This window comes from Typopeltis vanoorti, chromosome 23, assembly GCF_054136105.1.
Source record: "Typopeltis vanoorti isolate ZY-2024b chromosome 23, IOZ_Tvanoo_1.0, whole genome shotgun sequence".
NCBI lineage: Eukaryota > Metazoa > Arthropoda > Arachnida > Uropygi > Thelyphonidae > Typopeltis > Typopeltis vanoorti.
Window position 1 is genome coordinate 28,366,664 of NC_143571.1, and position 23,179 is coordinate 28,389,842.

At 35.6% G+C, this 23,179-nt stretch overlaps 1 protein-coding gene across 2 annotated transcripts in view; it reads left to right on the plus strand.

The window, feature by feature from the left end:
- The window catches only part of whd (carnitine O-palmitoyltransferase whd), a 297,210-nt gene that overhangs the window by 95,671 nt on the left and 178,360 nt on the right, over positions 1-23,179 (plus strand). For both annotated transcript variants that reach the window (XM_090412567.1, XM_090412568.1), the window contains exons 8-10: positions 3,535-3,642; positions 7,956-8,040; positions 12,042-12,156. In XM_090412567.1, the coding sequence (XP_090268693.1) occupies positions 3,535-3,642; positions 7,956-8,040; positions 12,042-12,156 (308 nt within the window). The remainder of the gene's footprint in view (positions 1-3,534; positions 3,643-7,955; positions 8,041-12,041; positions 12,157-23,179) is intronic.

Consider the following 23,179-nt stretch of genomic DNA (forward strand, 5'->3'; position numbering starts at 1 on the left):
GTGTAGATGTTTTTGATCCATTTTGTTCTTTCTAGATTCATTTCTAAGCCTATCTTGCTGCTGTTTGTGTATATTTTTTCACCCATTTCTTCTAGGTCTTTTGGGTTGTGGGATATCAGTACTAGATCATTGGCAAACCTAAGGATTTGTAGTTTTTCACCATCTATGCTTATTCCTCCGTTTAGGTCTATTTTTTTTCAGAATGTATTCTAAAGTGCTAGTAAATAGATTTGGGGAGATCACATTGCCTTGGCAGACCCTCTCTTTATATCTATATTTATAGGTTGATCAAATAGTTATTTGTGTGGTCTGATTTTTGTTAATTTCTTTTGTTAATGTCCAATCTGTCTACTCTCTCACATATATAAAATCATGAACAGATAATACTGAACAGAATCCAAAACACTCTTGAAGACAACTCCAGTAGACAGCAGGCAGGATTCAGAAGAGGCTTCTCCATAATAGATCATATCCAGGTCATTTCATAACTAACAGAAAAATGCAGAGAATACTAAATCCCTCTATGCTTCCTCTTTATTGATTTTAAAAAAGTATTTGATACCATAGAACACAATGCAGTCATCAGTGCCTTACTGGAAATAAGTGTGGACCCTACTTACATCCACATAATAAAAGTTGAAATAAATAAGAATGGTCAGAGAGTACTGTACAGGGTAGTAGAATTCAAGAGAATGAAGATGACTGGGGAGAGGAGTGCCACTGTTGTTTACTTGCATGTTAATGATATAGGGAACAGTTGGAGAGATTTTGCTGATTATGCAGAACTGGGAAGGGCAGTAGTTTCTGAGGATAATTTAAATAAATCTGCATTGTGGCCAAAGATAATGGTTGTCAGCTTAATATGGCAAAGTGTATGGTCATGCATGTTGGGATGAAAAGAATACATACAGTGTATTATATTGAGTACTAGACAGGAGGAAGTTAATGAGGATAAGGATTTGAAGTGATGGTGGACGGAGTTGATGTTCAGAGGATATATTGCAAAAGCGGGAAAGTCCAAAGAGAATGAAGATTATGGAATTGAAGAGAATGAAGAACTTGGGTTATAGTAGATAAGCTTATATGTTGGTTACTCATAACTATTATTTTTCAGAAAATAACAATGTATACTAAAATATTAATTATGATAACTTTAATTAATACTTTCATATATTTCAGCTGTGTTACATTGCCATCATCAGGGATCACAGAAACAACAATGATATGTGCATGTAGGCAAAGTTGGCCTAAATGGCACCACCTAATGGGCTTGATTGTTGGGCTGAAAATTGAGAATGAGTGCTTCCCAAATTTGGTGCAGTCTCATGCATGAGACTGCCCCTGCATCTCATGCACCAAATTTGTTGAGGTTTGGAAAGTTTTTCAGGGCTGGGGCCGATTCAAGGAATAGCCTTTCATATTTATATTTGCTGCGGTGTAATAGAGTAATCTTCTCCCAGTGTATTCTGTGGTGGGTGTCCAATGTATTGTCAGCAAGACTTCTGAGTGGCTGTAATGGTGGAACTGGATGTAGTCTTTGTGTTCAGAAATTCTGATACTGGCTGTCCTGTCTGTTTGGCCACAGTAGGACAGTTTGCAACAGCAAGGAACCTAGTAGGCCTAGGGAATGTAGCTGGTCTTTTGTGAAGCGGATGAGGGATGCCAATTTTTTATATAGTCTGTAAGTGGTTGTAAGGTAGTATTTCCTTAGGATTTTTGTTAATTTATTGGATATGCCCCTGATATATGGAATGGTGATAGATCTTGAGTAATCTCTCCCCTCAAGTGGGAGAGGATGGGAGTTGCAGTTACAGGGTTTTAATAATTTTTGGGGATAATCCCCAAAAATTATGGTCAATGTTAAGAATGTGGTCAAGTTCAGTAGTTAGGGTACTGTTATCAGAATTCATTAATTTTGCCCTGTTATATAGAGTTTTTATAATCCTATATTATTACGAGTGGAGGTGGTGGTGGTGTGACTGCTGGTGAGAGTGTATCTACTTGTATGTCTGGGTTTTCTGTAAAAGGAGAATGCCAGAGATCCATCAGGCTGGCACGTAAGCAGAGTGTATAGGCATGGGAAACTGTTGTTGTTTTCCAAGGTAAACTGGATCCTGGGGTGTTGATTGTTTAGGTGTGTTAAGAAATTGTGGAGTGTATCCAGGCCATGCTGTCAAATGGAGAACACATCATCCACGTAGCATAGCCAGGGGTTGAGAAAGTGAAGAACTCATGGCTCTCCTCTCTATCCATTTGTAGAATTTTCTTTGCAAAATGAAATAGCCAGAGTTCATTTTGAACTGCAGTAGGGATGACATATTGGGAGGAAATATGGCTTGAGATCTGAGGTGTCTTTGAGTGGAACATTAGTGAATTTGGAGAAGATATCAAAACAGCCCATTATGTCTGTGTTGGAGTACTGGCTTTAAAGTGGGCTGAGTTTTTTGTGTGAAAGTGTGTTGCCAGTATGTTATGTGCACACTTTGGCTAATTTGTATGTGAGTAAATCAGTGCCATCCACAATGGGTGTAATGGCACATTTTATTTATGGATTTTTGGTAGTCCATATATCTGGGCAGGGTGGTGGTGGTGGTGGTCTAGAATTATAAGGCTTTAGTCTCTAACTTCTAAAGGCCAAGAGGCAACCTTTTTAAGAAGCCTATGGAGTGTTCTGATTTGTGTGCTGGTGGGATCATAGTCTATAGAGAGGTAGGTAGAGCGATCTAGGAGTAAGGAGGCAAGCTTACCTGAGTAATCTGATTGGTTTAAAACTACATTGGCAATTACCTTATCCACTTTGGTAATTACTATTTTGTTTTTGTTATTAATTTCTTGCAGAGCTTCAAATTCTTTTTTTTGATAGGCTTTTTGGTGGTTTAGCTTTGAGTGTCACTTGGTCACTTACCCCAGCTAATATATATATATATATATATATAATTTTTTTTTTTTTTCCTGCCAGAGGTGAGACAAGACTCAATCGTTGGAAAAACTAGTAATAATGCTGTAGTATTCTCTGATGAATTATAGTTAAACTTGTGGCCATTTGTATATACATGTATATACTGTACTCTAGATGGCTAGCTTAATGTAAAAGCCAAAACTACTACTCGATGATTTTCTGTAATGAATGCTGAATCATGCAACAGTGGTGCAGTACTTCACCACCACTAAGGCTCTTCTAACATGTACTAAATGTGAAGAAACTAGTTTGAAATGCTCTGGCATATTCTAAAGAACATTATTTATAATTTGTTGATGTTTAATCATAGTCACTTTTATTAATGGAAGTCTTAATTGCATGTTATTGATAGGTCATAATCTATATTAATATTCAAGTTTCATATTCATATACTGCAGTTAACAGCCCCCCCCTCTCAATTATAATTGGGCTTATTGACTACAAGACAAATTATGACGTGAAGCATCATTATTTCATTTCATGATATAATTTTAATTTAAATGCAGCTGTTTTACATATTTTATATGATTTTATGGGCATAAGCATACTATATACTTCTTTTTTTCCCTTTTTAGGATGCTCTTCTTGTTCATCCAACAAAAAGTCAGTCAGCTCGAGCTGCCAATATAATACATACTTCTTTTCTGTTTCGTCGTGAAATTGATAGACAAACCATTTTGCCAGTAAGTTTCTGCATATATGTATTATTAAAAACACTAACAGTGATTTTGCCAAACAAAGAGTTTGTAATTGGAATTTGTTACATGCTCTAAAACATGGAAGTACATTTTGGTACAAGTACTTTTGGTTCCTTTCACATAAGGATTTAGAAAGATCTTAATCAACTTAATTCTTAATATAAGAATTATTGTTATTTGAATTGTCTGTATGCCTTGCTCTAAGGCCACGTCAGTTTATAGTGATCTAGTTTTGTGACATTTTTTGTAATCCTGGTAGTTTTGTGATATGTTGAATACTTATAAAAGAGAAAGTATGCATGTATATGTGTGTGTTCGTGATTTTCATTTAAAAACAAGAAAAAAAATTAATTTCTGATACCAAATTGAAAAGAAGAAATCATATTGTAAGTTTTCTTCAAATAAATAAGCAGATACCCTTAGAGAATATGAAAAAAATGCAGGAAACTACATGCTTGTAAAAGTAGCTTAACAAGTCATGCAGAGACTTGTAAGAATATCACAAAGCGGTTGCAAAATCCTGGAGGCTGCTGAAAACACTTAGAAATGAAGGAAAATACTCATCCTTAGGGGCCAAATGAATGGCCAGTGTAAAATGCACAACATACTGCATGTCCACTAAGTTCTCTGCAACCAGCACACAAGTTGCAATAAAACTATTGTCATCCCTTATATATCTGAAAAGATAGCTGAAGTTCTTCACAAATATAATTTCCATTCCACCTTCGAACTGTACACATTCAGCTAACTGCTGTCATCCATTTTCTAAAGGATCAGCTTCATCCTCTTTCACATCATGAAGTGTATAACCTTCCTTGTGTTGGCAGCTTAGCCTATGTGGACAGACAGGTAGGTCTGTTCATGCACCGTAAACAACACTAAAACTACATCTGTGATGATCCATAAGGCAAGTGACAGGCACACCATTCTCTGGGGTTCCATGAAAATTCATCAACAACTGTTCATCAAAAACCATTTTACTGAATAGCAATTCATCAAATGATATCGAATAAACAATTAATCGAACAACAATTTAACAAATTGCAATTCATAAAAAAAGGCAATTTATCGAATAAACAATTTGTCAAACAACAATTCATTGCAAATGCAATTGATTGAAAAAAATAATTCTTCGACAAATTCTTTCATAATTCATCGAAAGATTAATTTTCTTGAAAATTGTTGTTTTAAACTGTTCTGTAAGAATACTTAATGTCACCCATGATATAGACAACATATGTAGGTGGTCATTGAGACGTTATAATTATTTTGTTGTTTTTTACCACATTATTCTGTAAGTGTACTCGCTACTTCATTGTCTCTATGAAGTAGCGACATAAATCACTATCTACGCATTTATTTGTGTAGATAGTGATTTATGTCTAGACAAAAAAAATTTATTCTACCTAATTTTTTCACAACAATGATCAGATTGAAATCAAAACTGACAAATTTTAATATAGTTTTAACTATAAAATGTTATTAATTTTCATCTAGCTAGAGCAGAATTATTATCATTTCAAAACTTCTTTACCAAAATTTTCTAATAAAAGTGATCCGGTTGGGACTAAAACTAAACCACACAGACTTATGCATTTTACAAGTACTGACATTTACACATATTCCACTAAGTCAGTGTTTTTTTTTTTTTTTTTTTTTTTTTTTTCAGTATAAAATGTTGACATGTTATCCCTTTGTAGCCCCGAATATAGTTGAACTGAAACAGTTTCAAATTTTTGTAAAAAAAAAAAGTTCAAATACCAAATAAGAGTAAAATTCATCCTATATAACTGGTGTGTGTGTGTGTGTGTGTGTGTGTGTGTGTGTGTGTGTGTGTGTGTGTGAGGGGGGGCGACGTCACCATATTAATACTACTATTACTACTAATAATAGTGGAGCCTCTTTAGTTCAGTCGGTATAAACAAAGCCCTTTAGTTAGAAAGACTTGAGTTTGAATCCTGTGCATGAAGTGAAGAATTTTTATCACTCCTCTTCAACTGCAGGTGAGTTATCGAGTCTTGTATAGAGATGGCATTTTACTTCTGAAAACTCAGGTGTTTCATCCCGCAAACCAGTCCCCATGAACACTCATATCTATGGATATAAAACACTTACTAGATAACGAAGACAATGGGAAACCATCTTGTTCTCTAATTATTCCTTAGTAAAGTAGCATTGCTATCCCACCAGCCATTCAATTAGGGAAAGAGGAGGATTAGGGGGAATAATAATAAAGATTTTTTACATAATCTTTTCCAGATTGTGTAAAACACACAAAATACATGAAAGGCACATACTGACTGAAAGAAATCCCTCAAAAAAAAAAAAAAAAAATTGTCACACTCATGTACCTAACATACAAGGGAATTTCATGCTAAGCTTCAATTACATCACAAGTTAATCCATTAAAAACTGCAGTTCTTTTGATAAATACACTTCACTTGACGTCTCATTCATTTTTTGATGAACTGTTCATTTGATGATTTGTAGTTTGGGAAAGATGTATGTCAAGGTGCCCATAGAAAAACTTTTCAAAACACTACAATTATGTGTGATAGAGGGAACATTATTCAGAGCAAGGCATAGTCTATATTCAAGTGGTCAATCAGCACTTTAAATTGAAGGAAATACAGGATGATGATTTGATATAAAATCAGGGATAAAATAAGGATGCATACTATCTCCACTCTTATTTATCATTATGAAAGAAAGTGGCAATAGACCTGATATTAGAATTGGAGATGTCAAACTTGGCTCTTTGCTTTATGCAGGTGATGTACTCCTAAATACATGCAGTGCAAGTTTTCAGGATTTTTTCACTAAATTGCATAATAGCTGTAACAAATTTGTCATAAGAATCTGTATGAAAATAGGCAGAAACGTAGACAAACTTCAGCTGATTTCTGAATGGAAGAACTATAGCACAAGTAAAATATTTTGTCTATTTAGGCATAGTTTTTAGTAAAGATGGCAAATTAAATTTGAAAATAGACTACAGAATATGCATAGCTGATATGGTGGGTAGCCATTTGACTAAATTTATATGGAATAAGACAGAAATTAGCCAAAACACCAAACGAACAGTATACAATACAGTGTTCAAACCGATTATGGATCTGAGAGTTAGTTTAGAAGTAAAGCACTCGATCAAAGACTAGGGGGCTACAGATATGAGTATTCTGAGAAAAATTAGGGGGAGTGAACAGATGACATCAATCATAGAATCATATTAAAAATGAAGATATTAGAAAGGAATTTGACATTGTTAGCATTCAAGTTTGTGTAAGCAGAGCTATTCTAAGGTGGTATTACCACTTAATTGGAATCAGTGAGAAAAATTGGCAAATCAGGTGTTCAATGCCAAGTTGAGAGGAGACCTAGAGAAGGCCAAGGTTCAGGTGGATTGATTCAGTTAGAAGTGCCTCAGAAGCACAAAATGTTAGATTCATTATTGAAGTGATGAGAAGTAATAGACTAATTTGGAGGAAAATTGTTGATAGGTTTATTAATATAAATTAATAATAATGTACACTTAATCATAGTTAACTTAATCATATGCTATCATAGTAGCCAGAACACACCTTGAGGATACATATTAGAAAATTAATGATGATGACTCTACCACCTGACACCTCTAAGAAATCAAGAACTCATTGAGTGAGCCACATATTACTTACACCAGCTGTTAATACCTTTTATTGAATTCATTCACACAAACTGCACTCGCCACCTTAGAACAAAGAAAGTCATTCCAATCACCCACACACAGATTGCTCTGTGAGAAAAAAATCTAGCTCTCACTGCTTTCTTTTCTGCACCAGTCTCATTTTCCATGTATTTCCTCTTATCCTCTGTCCACCATCCATAAAATGAAAAGTCCATCTACCAGGATCCTTTCAGAGTTTAGTAATTCTCTGTAGGTTTATTGTAGGTCAATGTTGAATGTTATATGGAAATTGCTGATTAATTATGAAAACGTAAGACTGAATTGTTCTAGAAAGAGAAACTGTTGAACTGATGCTAACATGTGCAATTGCTTCTGATTACCATTTTTCTTTGTCCTTTCTTTCTTTTTAAAAATCCCACTCACTTTCTGGTATTTTTAAAACTAGGAAATTTCAAATGGAGAAGAGTTCATTTATAACAAATCTTCATAATAGCAAGAAGATAAGTTTATAGCTAGTTTAACATACAGAAGTAAATAGCTTTTAAAAAAAAAAAAATTCATAAGTAATCTATTCTTCTGTAAAAATCCATTTTGAATACAAAATAAAAAGGAAATTTTTTTGTATTTTTAGATTTTAATTCAGAAGCTTGTTCCTCTTTGTTCAGCACAATATGAACGAACATTTAATACAACTAGAATTCCAGGCATTGAAACTGGTAAGTTTTTTGATATTTTATATTAGGATATATATATACCTATGATGATTCATTGACTCGGTTGAAATACATATTGTGAAATGAGTTGAATGACTTAAACCGAGAGTTAGGTAAAAGGAAGTTTAATAGTAAAACACGACTAGTTTTGGCTTATATGTGAAATGAGTTGAGTGACTTAAACCGAGAGTTAGGTAAAGCCAAAACTAGTCATGTTTTACTATTAAACCCCCTTTTACCTAACTCTCGGTTTAAGTCATTCAACTCATTTCACAAACAATATATATATATTGTGAAATTATGGTAACTTGTTCTGGTAAAATACTTATAAGCTCTGTATTACTAAAATCTTGGTATTTCTAGCCTGGCTCCCACTGATGAGAACCTCAATAAAGGTCGAAACCAGTCTGGGTAGTGGCCCCTTGCCTTTAATACAAAGTATCATGGTTGGTCGATTGGTAGAGCCTCTGCTACTAATGGCTCAGTTAAGTAAGTTTGAGCGCAGTTAGTAGTTGGAAGGGGACCAATCGTTCGATACTGTCGGCACACTCTCCCTCGATGAGTCTTTGAACTCCTTGGAGGTGTCAAAATAATAATAATAATAATCTCCTCCAGGAGATGTGCTTTGCATTAAGAGTAAATATTAAGATTAGTGATCAGAGCTTATTCTACTTTTACCATGAGTTGCCTTGGTCTTGCACTACGTGCAGGGTCAGCTAGACTTGCAACACTTGCAGGCGCAAACTTGACTTGTTGACTTGTTTGTCTGTTTGCTTACTTGGGAAATGGAGTAAAACCAGGTTTAAAATAGCTTGGTATCTTTAACATTTATTATACTCAAGGTAAAATACTTTCTACACACACACACACACACACACACACACACACACATATAGTTTTTTGTATATTGCCAATTTTGATTTTCAGGTTGAAAAAACAAATGGAACGAACTTAAGAATTTTCAGCTGAGAAGAATTGGAGAATAGTACTTGTATGGAATGTTTTTGATTTCATTAAAATGATTTAGAAAAGTATACTCAAATACAGGTTTTTTTTATGGTATGCAATTGTATGACATACTGCCACCTTTATTAGCCCTTATCTGCAGGTTGGCTTTCCACAGTTTGTTACCCCAGTAACCGTGGAAATGTTACCGTGGTCAACCCCAGTCCAAACATGTTAAATGGAAAATTACATAAATAATTCATAAGTTTTAAATTATGCTGCGTTCTGATTAGCATAAAGAAATCTCGTGCTGTCCCTCCTGGGACATGAATCATCATTTTGTCCATGGTATCCATGCTGTACTGTATATGCTACCTGTCCACTAGTCACTTAGTAACTGTCTAGATTGTTATTAGATTGACTGACATATGCTAAAGAGAAGCCGTAAGTGCTTCCTTTAAGTGAAAAGGTAAAAGTTCTTGACTTCATAAGAAAAAAAAGAAAATCATATGCTGAGATTGCTAAGAGATTCAATTCACATTAATTTTATTACAGTATATTGTTATAATTGGCTTCCCAATCTATTTTATTATTAGTTATTGCTGTTAATCTCGTACTGTACCTAATGTATATATTATTAAACTTTATCATAGGTATGTATGCATAGGAAAACACATAGTACATAGGGTTTGGTACTATCTGTGGTTTCAGGCATCCACTGGAAGTCTTGGGATATATCCCCTGCAGATAAATTGGAGGGAATTTTTTTACACATTTATCTAGTATTCAAAAGCTTAGTTATTTTATGAAATTTGTATTTTTTGCTATCTATTGTAAGAAATTTTCTATATAAAACTTCTTTTCAAAATTTTAAATTACTTTCATGTCTATAAATGAAAGCTAATTAAATAAATAAATAAAATTAAATAAATTAGCTCCTTATAAGGATATGTGAAAGTTGTTGGTGAATTCTACCTGCAAACACTCAAGGTCAGTGTCAGACCGACTGACAAACTTCAGATGCACTTCCGCTGCCCGAAACAAATAGGATTAAAGGAGTGTAGAAGAAGATCAAAGAAAGGGTCAGTGTCAAGGAAAGAACAAGGGATCGCACCGAAATATTCGGGGTCCCATGTCTTCGTACAGGGAGATCCGAAAGTAGGTGATCGGAAGATCGAGTATCGGTTATCCATAGGTCTTTATCGGTACCCCAGCGGTTGTCCGTCAGATGTAAGCCATCGAGGATGCTACTTCAGGAGAAGTCATACCAGTGGCCTGAAAGAAAGATGAAAGGAACCGATCCACCAGGCAAAGCATTGATCTGATATCAAACCTTCGCTGGTAGTTGTTGTCTGGAAAGAGGAAATTTTCGAGCGGGAAGAAATTGCTCCGTTAGTCCAACACGCACTCAAGTACTCCTCAAGCCGATAATCTTTGCCTGATGTGCCGCGAGGACAGCGTCCCAGAAGCGTCAGTAAATCTATCGCCAGCGTAAAAAAGGGAAAGAAAAACCTGAAGCGGGAGGAAAAGGTCAGGAATCCAATCCAAAGGCAGGGAATGAGAATACGCAGTGAGTAGCAGCCCTAAAGTGAGTTTGATTTTTTCTTTCCAATTTTGTGAATTATAGGAGAACTCTAATAGTGGATTATTAAGTGGATTATATAATTAAGATTAAACTGCCGAATTTGAGCAAATTTAATGGTTGGATTTAAAATGTTAAATAAGTAATAGAAGATTATGTGTGTAACAGTCAGAGAGTAACTGTTTGTCAATGGTGCACCTTGCCTAGAGTATTATCTTAGTATCAGAGGAATCGAACTTTTATATGTAATGATATTCTTATGTGTATAACAGTAAAGAAGTAACTGTTTGTTAATGGTACTATTGCTTTAGATAGTAATTAGATATTGGAGGAGAGTGGTTATTTTTGTGACATGATTTTCATGAATTGAAAGGGCATTTTAACATAATTGTTTTATGTAAAATTAAACTAAGCAAATTTTTCTTTAATGGATTAATAGTGTAAATTGTTTTATGGTAAATAAATGTGTTGTTTAAATGTTAATAGAGTGTTGCCTGATATTTAATTCTTTGATGCACTGTTCTGAAAAAATATTAGAGCCTATTAGCAGGAACCCAGGAGAAAGGATAGTAAAGGAAAGATACTAGACCACGACTGCAGATATTAATTAATCAGGGATAATTTGAATGTAATGAGAAAACTACTGGACACACCTAACACTTCTTATTACTAGAAAACGGACATCAGTGGCGCAGCATATCAAATAAATTTTCTGGTGTTCAAGGAATAAGAAGGCAAGTGCGGAAGGCAGTCAGTATATAGTTGTATAGAGATAAAGAGATAATAGGAATATCCCCCCTCCCCATTTACAAAGATATTTCACAAAGCAGAGTGAGGCAAAGAGTCATCCATGGAAGCTGTATAAGGAGGGTGTGAGCAGGGGAGTGAGAGGGAGGTTCCTTGCATGGAGAGTGATTAGTGAGTGTGGCAAGTGCAGAAACTCTGAATGGGCTCAAGGCACGGTACGATGATCTTTTTGCATGAGAGAGTATAGACCTCCCACGATGAGTCCTTTGATTCCATGGAGGTCAGATGTTAATAATTTATTTATTAAGTCAAATAGCCTGTTATGGAAAAGCAACTTGGCTTTTTATGAACATAAGTATTATATTATTCAGTTACTCCTATCATGCAGTAATCTGCTTTGTCCATTTTGTATGCATCATCTCTAACTGGTTTGTGTGTTTTGTGGAAGGAGAATCTCCTACCATCTATTTCAGACCAACTAACTCGCCTTCAGTTCTTTCTAAAATCCACTTAGAAATATTCCTTATGATCCAGACAGGATTTAGATCATTCCAACATAGGACACATGTCATCTGTGGTGCTGGGATGTTGCGGAGTGCACGGTTTTTTATATTTTTATATTCTATTTATGTTTGTGTTTTTCAGAATTAAATAGGGAATTGGATTGCACTTTCTTTCATTGTTACTTTTCTAACATTATCTACTGAATGAATATATTTTTTTCCTATAGATAAGCTCCTCCATTTTAATGATAGTCAACATGTAGCTGTCTATCATGCTGGATGTTATTATAAAGTTCCTGTTTATCATAAAGGCCGTTTATTAAAACCAGTAGAAATTCAGAGGTATTTTTTTCCTATTATTTTACTTTCTTTATATAAAACCTACTGTATCATTGTACTTTCTTTAAAAATTATGTGCTATTATTTATTTGTCATTATTATTAATATAGTTACCTGCAGATACACTTAAAGCACATTCTTGACAGCAGTATGTGCTGGATTAGTGTTTAATAGAAAGTATTGAATGAGTCATGATCATTGCAAATGTATAAAGATAGGCTGAAATGTAATATCTTTTATGGTATTACTAGATAATAAATAAATATTACTTGTGGGTTTTAACAGTAGCCTGTGCAATTGATGTTTCCATGCAGTAGTACGTCATCATTGAGTTCTTGCTCATATCTAGAAATTCATCAGAAAGAGTATTCAGTATGTGTATTATTGATATCAGTAGTGTGAAAAGATAGATCAGCAAAAACAAACCTTGACTTCTAATGATAAGAAAGTCATTTTGCTTCTTTATAAGGCCTTGATTAGACCTCACAACTGTTGTGCAAAGTCTGGTCTCCTGGTTTATGGATTCTGGTACAATGGAGAAAGAGAGAGAGAGAGTGTAAAAGAGTATTAAAATGATATAACTTTTTATAATAATTGTGGGATACTGTTTATGACAGATTAAGAATTTCTGGATTGCAGACCAGCAAACAGGAGTAAGAGGGGTGATATGATTGAGACTAACAAACCTCTGAAAGAGTCATACAGGAAATCAGCAAATGGAATTTTCCATTTTATAGGAGTAGGGAAAGGACAAGAGGATCCTTAGCAGTTGAGAATGAATGCTTTCAACAAAGGGGGGGGGGGGTAAGAGTTAGATTTTTCTGCCATAGAGTGATTCATGATTAGAATGGATTGCCAGTGGATAGTGTGTGCGTGCGTGCCCACGCACAAGTAGTATGAATGAATTCAAGAACTGGTATGACTGCTGGTGCAGGTAATATGTGGCCTCCCTCAATGAGTCTCTCTTCCTGGAGGTCTCTCTTAATAATAATAAAGTAGGAGATTACACTGAGAGGAGACCTCCACATAGCCTTTAAAGGAATGCGGAGAACCGACCAGGGCTTCTGACCTAATGTCCAATCCTCACCTTCTCGTGGTGCACCCTGTTGGGTATCTACTTTGATACTGAACGAACGAGGATGGGCTGGCAATTTGGGATTTAGCCGTTTGGGATTTATTGGTTAAACCAAAATAAAAAATGATGGTACAACATGACAAAATTTCATGCCGGCTGAGGCGTTGCCCGGTCAAACAAGGCCCCCGTTGTTTTCGCCGGGGAACCAGGGTGAACAGCGAAAAGTCAGCTACTGGAACAAATCTGCAAACAAACCCCAACTCAACATCACCAGACTTAAAGATCGGTACTACCAATGTAAGAAGCCTGAATGGCAAAGAAATGGAGCTAGCTGAGGAATTAGATAAGTACCAAATCGACATAATAGGGGTGACTGAAACAAAAAAGACCAAAACTGGTGAGATCTTTCTGAGCAATAAATACAAAATGTTATATTCAGGCAATGAGAATCAAGGAAAAGAAGGAGTAGCCATAGTATTCAACACAAAATACGAGGCTAATCTTCTTGAATGGCAGTCAGTCTCAAGTAGAGTAATGTGGGCAAATACGAGAATGGGGAACTGGACAATGAGACTTATTTGTGCCTATGGTCCCACAGAAGGTTCTACTAAGGTAGAAGTGGAGGAAATTTTTGATGCTTTAGAAAAAGCAACTGACACAATGAAAAAGGAAAAGTTGGTCCTTGTTGGGGATCTAAATAGCAGAGTAGGAAATGATTGTGAGACATACAAAAATATTTTGGGAAAATTTGGAGAAAAGAGCAAAGCTAATAATAATGGCAAATATCTGTTGGATTTCTGCTCATGACATGGACTGGTTATTACTAACACCATGTTCCAACATAGAAATGTGCACAAATTCACATGGAGAGAAGAGGCTAGGAATAAGAAAAGTCTCATAGACTATGTTATTGTTGATAGTGATGTTTTCTCCCTGGTGCAGGACACCAGAGTGTACAGAGGATTTGAAATTGGAAGTGATCACTATTTAGTCTTGAGCAGGATAAAATTGAATTTCATATTGAAAAGAATAACATGTAAGAAAGTTTTAAAGTGAATAAAAGTTGAGCAGCTCTCAGATATGAACTGTAGACTAAAGTACAGAAAGATTATTGAAAAGAAAATGAAAGAGTTTGAGAATAGGAATCAAACCTTAGAGATTCAGTGCAAACTTTGAAGAAAACATTGATTGATTCTGCCAGAGAGGCATGTGGCGAGGTTGTGTGCAAAGATAAACTGGCAAATAAGTCAGCTTTTACTCTTACAGAATACAGAGACAAATGTAAGAAAGCTAAACAGAAGTCATGGGAGGACTTTGGCAAGAATATAGAAAATAAATATCAAGAAGGTGGCAAAATATTCTGGAGGTTGTTGAAGAAGCTTAGGAATGGAGGAAAGAGTGCTGTAAAAGGAGTTAGAGATGATAAAGGTGACATGAAAACAGGAGAAAGAGATATCCTTAAAGTATGGAGTAATTACTTTGAAAAACTGCTAAATGAAACAAGCAGTGATGATAGCACAGTGATAAAAAAACACTGACCAGGCATGCAGTCAGGAATACATATCCATACTTGAAGTAGAAAAAGCCATCAAAGGCTTGAAATGTGGAAAGGCAGCATGAGTAGATGATATTCGACCAGAAATGCTGAAGTACGGTGGTATAAAAGTCTTACAGTGGCTGCACTGCATAGTTCAGAAAGCCTGAACAGAGGGACGAATTCCTGATGATTGGAGTAGATCTCTCATAGTACCGATATATAAAAAGGGAAATAAAACTGAATGTGAGAATTACAGAGGTATTTCCCTACTGAGTGTTCCTGGCAAGATCTATGCAAGTATACTTGAGAAACGGTTGAGAAGAATGTGGAAGAAAAGCTTGGTGAAGAACAAGCTGGATTCAGGCCAAATAGAGGCCGTCAGAATCAGATCTTCACTTTACGACAAATAGTCGAGAAAGCATGGGAATATAACAAAGATCTGTATTTAAGTTTTGTCGATTTGGAAAAGGCATATGACAAGGTGCCAAGAGAGAAGCTATTCAATATGCTGTAGTTATATGGTGTCAATGGGGCATTATATCAAGCAATACTTAGTCTTTATTTGAGTTGTAAGTCGGCAGTTAGAATTGAAGGAAGTACAGGAAGATGGTTTAATGTTAAATCTGGTGTGAGACAAGGATGTACATTATCCCCTCTGTTATTCATTATCTATATGGATCACATTATGAAGGAAAGTGGTATTAAACCTGATATCAAAATTGGAGATGTTAATGTCAGCTCTTTGCTTTATGCAGATGATGTTATACTTCTAAATAAATCTGCTACAAATCTGCAAGATTCTCTGATTAAATTGAATAGCTGTTGTAATAGATTGGTATGAAGGTCAGCAATAAAAAGACAAAGACAATGAAAATAGGTAGAATCATTCAAAATGTCAACTGTGTTGTGAATGGAGAACCTGTGGAACAAGTAAAACATTTCAGCTACTTAGGCACGATTTTTACTGAAGATGGTAAATTAAATATAGAAATAGACAACAGAATCAGCAAAGCTGGTATGGTGGGAAGTCAATTGAATAAATTCATATGGAATAAGAGAGAAATTAGTCGGAACACTAAATTAGCTGTATACAAGACAGTGTTCAAACCAGTTTTAACTTATGGATCTGAGAGCTGGGTCAGAAGTAAAACACTTGACCAAAGACTAGAGACCGCAGATATGAGAGTCCTGAGAAAGATTAGAAGCGTGACCAGATACCATCAGTGGCAATATCATATTAAAAATGAGGATATTAGGAAAGAACTTGACATTGTCAACATCCAGGAATGCATTAGCAGAGCTAATCTCAGGTGGTATGGTCACTTAAATAGAATGGGAGAGGAAAGATTAGCGCAAAACAAGTGTTCTTTGCCAGGTTGACAGGAAAACGACCCAGAGGAAGACCAAGATATAGGTGGATTGATACGGTACAAAGTGCCTTAGACGATAGAAATATAAGATCTGATAATGTTGGAGTCTTGACAAGTAACAGACTGATTTGGAGGAAAATTGTAGATAGGAAGTTAGTAATGATGTAATTTTTTTCATGTAGTACTGTCACATCCTGTACACCTCTTGAGGGTACATGGCAGGAATTTGATGATGATGATTATACTTTAAGTCAGTGTTTCCCAAACTATGGTCTGCAGCCCCCTGGGGTCCGCGGGATAGTTTATTTTCATTAAACTTTATCTTATCATGTTGTTCACACCTGGCCTAATTGATATGTTCATATTCTCCCGAATATCTCCATTTATAACAGTACTGCATTGTCATAAATGACACATTTAGTGTTGTAAAATTGTAATTTAATTGTAAAAATTGTAATCAACGACTCAGAAAGGTGAATTTATTTATTTTATTATGAGACTTTCAGAACAACTGTAAAAAAAAGCCCGCAAAGAAAGACTTAATCTGAAATTATCTGACATAATCTTGCATTGCAATGTAAGGTTAGACTGCATACTGCTCAACAGATTTAAATTTCCAGTATTATTCTACGTCAAGCATAGGGTCTCAACTTAGCACCAAGTTACTTTTAACTTTGGTCAGTTAAAGAGTTACCCATGTGGACATCACTTTAACACTGATGAGGAATTTAAAAAAAAAAACGACATCAGGGAGGGGTCCAAAAGTCATGACTGATTTTTTATTTTTTTTTACAGAGTCTGAGATAGCAAACTATATTTCCAGCATCATAGCAGATACATACTAATTAATATTTAACCCTCTACTAATATTTCTATGTAAAATTTTAATTTACTTAAGTATTTCTGGTTTTATTGAAAAGTGTATTACTTTTCAATAATAATAACAAATAAAAGTAGCAGATTATCTCCATGGAGTCTGAAGACTCATTGTGGGAGGGTGCTATACGAACATTATTAACAGTGAATATCATCTCTCTCTTAGTCATTCACCAGCACAGCAGTAAAAAAAAATTCACAGGAATCAAATTTCTACTTACTTCATTTGAAGAGTAACACATTACAAGGTTTATATATTTTATATAATAATTAATTCTATTAATTAAATGCCAACATTCATTCAATATTTTTCAATATTCAGACTTTTTTTTTCCCATGAATGCTCTTAAGTACAGGAATAGTTTCTCAGATTCCTCCTCCCATGTCAAAAGTGGCAAAAAAATGTAGAATTCACTACAGCATACACTAAAGACTTAACTGTCCTTCCCACCTTCCATTTTTAGAGGAAAATGGAAAAGGGAAAGTTATATGTGGATGATTCCAGTTGCATTTTCTGTTACTGTGCAAAATTTGTATCTCCTTGTATATTCATTTTATGTCAGCTTAGGTAGCAATATACATAAAAGTAGATCCAAAGATGATTTACTTTTTTGTATATCTACTTGGTTTGTGGATAAAAATCTAAAGAGCATTATTATCTAATTTCTAGAACTTGCCTCACCTGGGAAAGCAAATAATCTCAGTTTGCTCTTATGAAGGTGTTGAACTTCCAATGTTTACAGTAGTGAATTTAAAATAGCATTGATTCTATGAGACTAAGGCCAGGACTTTATTCTTCTTAATACTACTGCAACATTCCTTTTCAATATGCAATATGGATGATGTTTTTGTCTTTCTAACTAAGATTAGCAGCCTGCATATCAACTTTACTATGGGGGGGGGGAACAAAAAATTAGCCTTCTTGGACCTATATCTGGTGTATTTCAACTTAAATTCATCATAAACCTGCCACAGGCCATTGCATACAAGATTCAGCACATTATCCTTCTCAAAAAATTAATGTTATCCTCACTAAATAGAATACATATCATCTGTTACAACTCTTGAGGACCTTTGACTAGAACTTGACATCATCCAAAGCATTGTGCTACAGAATGGCTTCACCTGCAAGAAGATTAAATGCATCTGTGACAATTACAAGCCAGTCCTTAGGAATATCTGAATCAATTTCAAAGATTCTTAAAAGATAGAATTTAGTTCTCAAATTTTTTCTTGTTAATGAAAATCTCCTCCTGGTCACCCTCCACAAAAGATTAACAGTCCTCCCCCCCCCCTTGTGTGTTTACCAGATTCAATGTAATTGCCTCTGCTCTCACTTTGGATGAATAGGATATTCTGTTCAAAAAATATACCAAACTCATGTGGAATCCTTAGTTTTGGCTACTTCATCGTTAGATGCAAACTCTTCAGACAGATCAAAAGATTCATGGACTGCTATGAGGAATCCTGCTGGTAACCTTACCGTTAACTTCATTTAACATTCTGTTAAATGAAGTTAACGGTAAGGTTACCAGCAGGATTGATGGTGAGCAAGTGTTTGACTAGCAATAAAATACAAAGAGTTGATAGTGAAAAAAGAACACAAGATTTGAAAGCTGAGTTGGTGAATATGAGGCAAGAGATGAGCTAGATGCAGACTGAAATGAAGAGAATTTTTGATATGTATGTATTGAAGAATGAAGAAGATAAAAACAAATGAATGATGTTGATATGAAAATGATAGCGAAAGACCCATGAGTGGTGTTGTATGGTGATTCTATTATTAGAGGCTTGGTAAACAAGAAGATGCACAAGGTTAGTTTTCCTGAAGGTAAAATGAATAGAGTGATTGAGGCATTGGGCATGACTTGACTGGGAACAAGGAGAATGTAAGATTGGATATCAGGAGGTTGTTGAGAAGGATAAAAGATAATAGTGTGATAGGAAAGGTAGTCAGTGTGATGCTCAGTTATGACAGTGATGAGATGAGGTGGAGAGCAAGAATTATGAATGATACGTTAGCAAATGCATGAAGAGAACGGAGCGTAGTTTGTTAAAGTGAAAAATGAGTTTGAAGGAAGAATTGAACTGTATAAGAATGATGGACTGCATTTGAATGGTTTTAGCATGAGTCATTTGGAAAGACTGCTGCTGAAAGGGAGAGTAATGAATGCAGAGAATTAATCTGATCAAGCAAGAAGTGATGTGAAAAAGGAGGAGAGATTGAAGTGGTGCCTATGAAAGAAGTGGGTAGCATGAGTGTAGGGAATGAGAAAACAAGTGTGCAAAACAAACAGGGAAATGGGGAGACTCGGGGTTGAAAGGGGGAACAGCATGAGAAAGTTTGATGCTCCAAAAGAATGTTAATGTGTGTGTGTGTGTGTGTGTAGACAAAAGGAGAGGGGATGACCTGGGATGCAGGGAAAACAGTTGAATTTCAAGATGGTTCCAGGACGATTAAGGAGAAAAAGAAATGTCTCGAGGAAAGTATGGAGGTCACATCTAATAAGTGTCATCAGTGAAACTTGTTATAGATCCAGGAATTCGCTGTTATATTTGTATACAAATGCTAGAAGTATTAGAAACAAGGGAAATTAAATAGTTGCATTGATTGAGTTTGTTAACCCAAAAATTGTTGGAATAAGGGAGACATAGCGGAATGAGGATGACATCCTGACAGGAATAGAGAGGGAAGGGTATGATGTATTTCATGAAGCTAGAAAGGGTAAAAAGGAAAGTGGTGTGCTATTGATGATAGAAAAAAAGATGTCCATACAAGTTAGAGATGCAAGGAGGAAATAGTGGTAGTGGTTTTGAAGTAGTATGGTACAAGATAGTGGTGAGTAGAATGAAATATTTCGTTGAAGGGTTGCTATAGACCTGGTAACGTGGATGGAAGTTACCAGGAAATGTATAAGCAAATTAGCCCAGCAAATGGGAAAATTGATCATTATGGGTGATTTTAATTAGATTGGGATGAGAGATAGCAACTGGAAGTGAAGAAAATGACTTTCTTGAGTTTTTAAGGGACAACTATCTCAGGCAGTATGTAACAGATGGCACGCAAGGATTGAGAATATTGGATTTGATCATCTCATCAGAGGATGTTATTATAAATGAGGTGTCAAATCTCCCTCCAGTTGGTGAGAGTGACCATGAAGTGATCACGTGGGTGGTTGCCAGCCATGTGAGGACTTCTGTGAGGAAATGGTAAATGTAGAAATGCAAGGCTAATGATTATGAGAAGCTCAGGAGACAGCTGTAGCATGAAATGAGGAGTTGGGTGGAAAGGAGATCAGTTCTGTTTGCGTGACATTCAAGTAGAAGCAATTATCTAGTAGAAGCAATGTCTCAATTTATTAAAAAAGGTCAGAAGATTAAATAAGGTAGATGTGAAATTGATGAAGAGATTAAGCCAATATAGAGAAAAAAGCATTATGGAGGCAACACAAGAGAAGTGGTAATAATCAATTCCATAAGGAATACAAAGAATATGCAAGGAGGGTGACTTTGTTCGTAAGGGTAGCGAAAGTTCAGTATGAGCAGCAGTTAGCTAATGAAGCAAAAAAAAATCCCAGGGAGTTCTTTCAATATGTAGCCAGCAGAAATAGGAATGTTTATGGTAGGATGGTATAAGGACAGCTGCTTCAGAGGATATAGTTGAGATATTTAATGAGCAGTTCATAAAGCTCACATTCACAAGGATGAAAGACATGTGAGAACAGGGAATGATGAGGAGGAGAGACTGACTGTGAGTGAGGAAGAGACATATGGAGAATTAAGCAAAGTTGAAATTAATAAGGCTGTTGAAATCAAAATAGTTTCTGATCACTGTGTGTTTTTGAAACAATGTGCCATGGAGTTGACATCTGCCTTGACATGTTTAATATGATTCTTACATGGGTCAAGTTCCAAAGGAGTGGAAGTAGAGCAAGATTGTACCACTTTACAAAGGAGGTGACAGAATTCAAGAATCAAATTATAGGCCAGTCTGTGTGTCAGGTGTTGTAGTTAAAGTCTTTGAAAGACTGGTGAGAATGAGGATCCAGAATTGGGTTGACAACAATGCTATTATTTTTTGATAAATAGCACAGATTTGCTGAAGGGAGATCATGTTTAATAATCTACTTATTACAGTAAGGTGACACCAGCAGCATTGGATGTGAGAGATGGATACACAGTAGTATAAGCTTTTGATAGATTACTGCATGATAAGTTGAAAGTCAAACTACAGTGGATTGGGGTTGGATATTGGACTATTGCATTGCACCACTGCAGATTGGCTGTCTGATAGGTATCAATGAATTGTGTATGGGGGAGCAATATCCCAGAAGAGGAAAGTCATAGTTGTGTGCCTCAGGGATCTGTTTTAGAGATATTGCTTTTTAACCTATATGTTAATGATATTTGGGAAGATTTGAATGGGGATATACAGCTGTGCAAATGATGATGATGATGCAAAGTTGAGATGAACTATGATGAATAGTGATGTTCTGGCCTTATAAGAAGACTTGTAAGGCCTTCTTGAATAGATTGAGTGAATGGGCAAGGGAGTGGGAATACTAGTTCAATGTTGCAAAATGTAAGTTTTTAAAAGTTGGAAAACAAAGATGGCTGTAGAATTACTCTTGGTGGGAATATTTTTGGAGCTGGAGGAAATAATGGATCTTTGAGTGATGGTAGATAAGGATCTGAAATTTAGAGGACATATTGTCAAAATTGTGAGGATAACACAACAAATGCTGAGAATGATGTGGAGGACACTGACTTGCAGAAGTAAGGAGATTATGGTTCCATTGTATAATGCTCTGATTAGGCCACATATGGACTACTGTGCACAGATTTAGTCACCTGCTTTTCAAAAGCATGAGATATTGGAGAGGGTCCAGAGGCGATTGACCAAAATAGTTTCTGATCTCTGGAATATTGAATGTGAAAAAGGTTGAGACGATGCAATTTAGTGGATAGGAGGAAGAGGGGTGATATGATAGAGACATACAAGTTGGTAAGGGGTAGGGGTTGTTATAGGATTAACAGTGAAAAGATTTTTCATAAAATAGTGGAAGATGGGGAGAGAACAGCTCATCCCTGAAAGCTATGTAAGGAGGGTGTGAGCAAGGGAATGAGAAACAGCTTTTTTGCATGGAGAGTTGTGAATGATTGGAATGCATTACCTGAGAGTGTGGTATCTGCAGAGAATCTGAACGTGTTTGTCACTGTATAGTGAGTTGCATGTATGACAAAAGGGACCTCCTAGATGTCTGAGACTCAGTGGGGTCTTAGGATAATAATAAAATTACTACAGGGACATCAGTCATACATTATCCATAATAAACCTGAAAGAATCTGGCATGATATAGCAGGAAATGGACAGTGACCACAATATTCTCTGGTTTAATACACTTATGTTACAGTGGTGTCATTCTAAGTTTGTGTGTTTGTTCAGAGAGAGAGAGAGAGAGTGTGTGTGTGTGTGTGTGTGTGTGTGTGTGTGTGTGTGTGTGTGTGTGTGTGTGCAGTAGCCAAACTTAAATCACAATGATTGTCTATTCATAGCAGAAATTTGGGAGAGAGTCTCATTCAGATGATTGCAAGTAGTAACTGTTCCACTTCCTTATTTTCCTTTAATATTAATATTATTATTTCAGTTTGTTTATTATTATATTATTTAAATTTTATTCATTTGTCTGTCTTATGGTGTTCACAGGCAATTTCATACAGTGATATTCAGCTCGTCATCTCTCTCAAAAAATGAGCGTCATCAAATCTTTACTTAATAGAGCAGCATATGCCTGCTCCATCACTGAGAATCTTAGACTAGAACTTGACACCATCATGCTGTAGGATGGTTTCACCTCAACAAAGATTCAGTGCATCTGTGACACTTACAAACCTGTCCCTTGGAATCTTGGAATCAATTTCCAAGATCCTTAAGATATAATTTAGATCCTACATTTTTCCTCCTTCATAAAATCTCTTCATGATTATCCTCTATTAAGAATAAACAGTCTTCCCCTCCCATTGTTTACCAAATTCAGTGTGATTTTCTTCACTTTGGAACAAACAGGACATTCTGTTGAAAAATAATTCAAGAACACTAGTCTTACATCATCTATAAAAAAAAAAAAACCTGAAAAGTCTATTAATTTTTATTGCTATTTTGTCTAT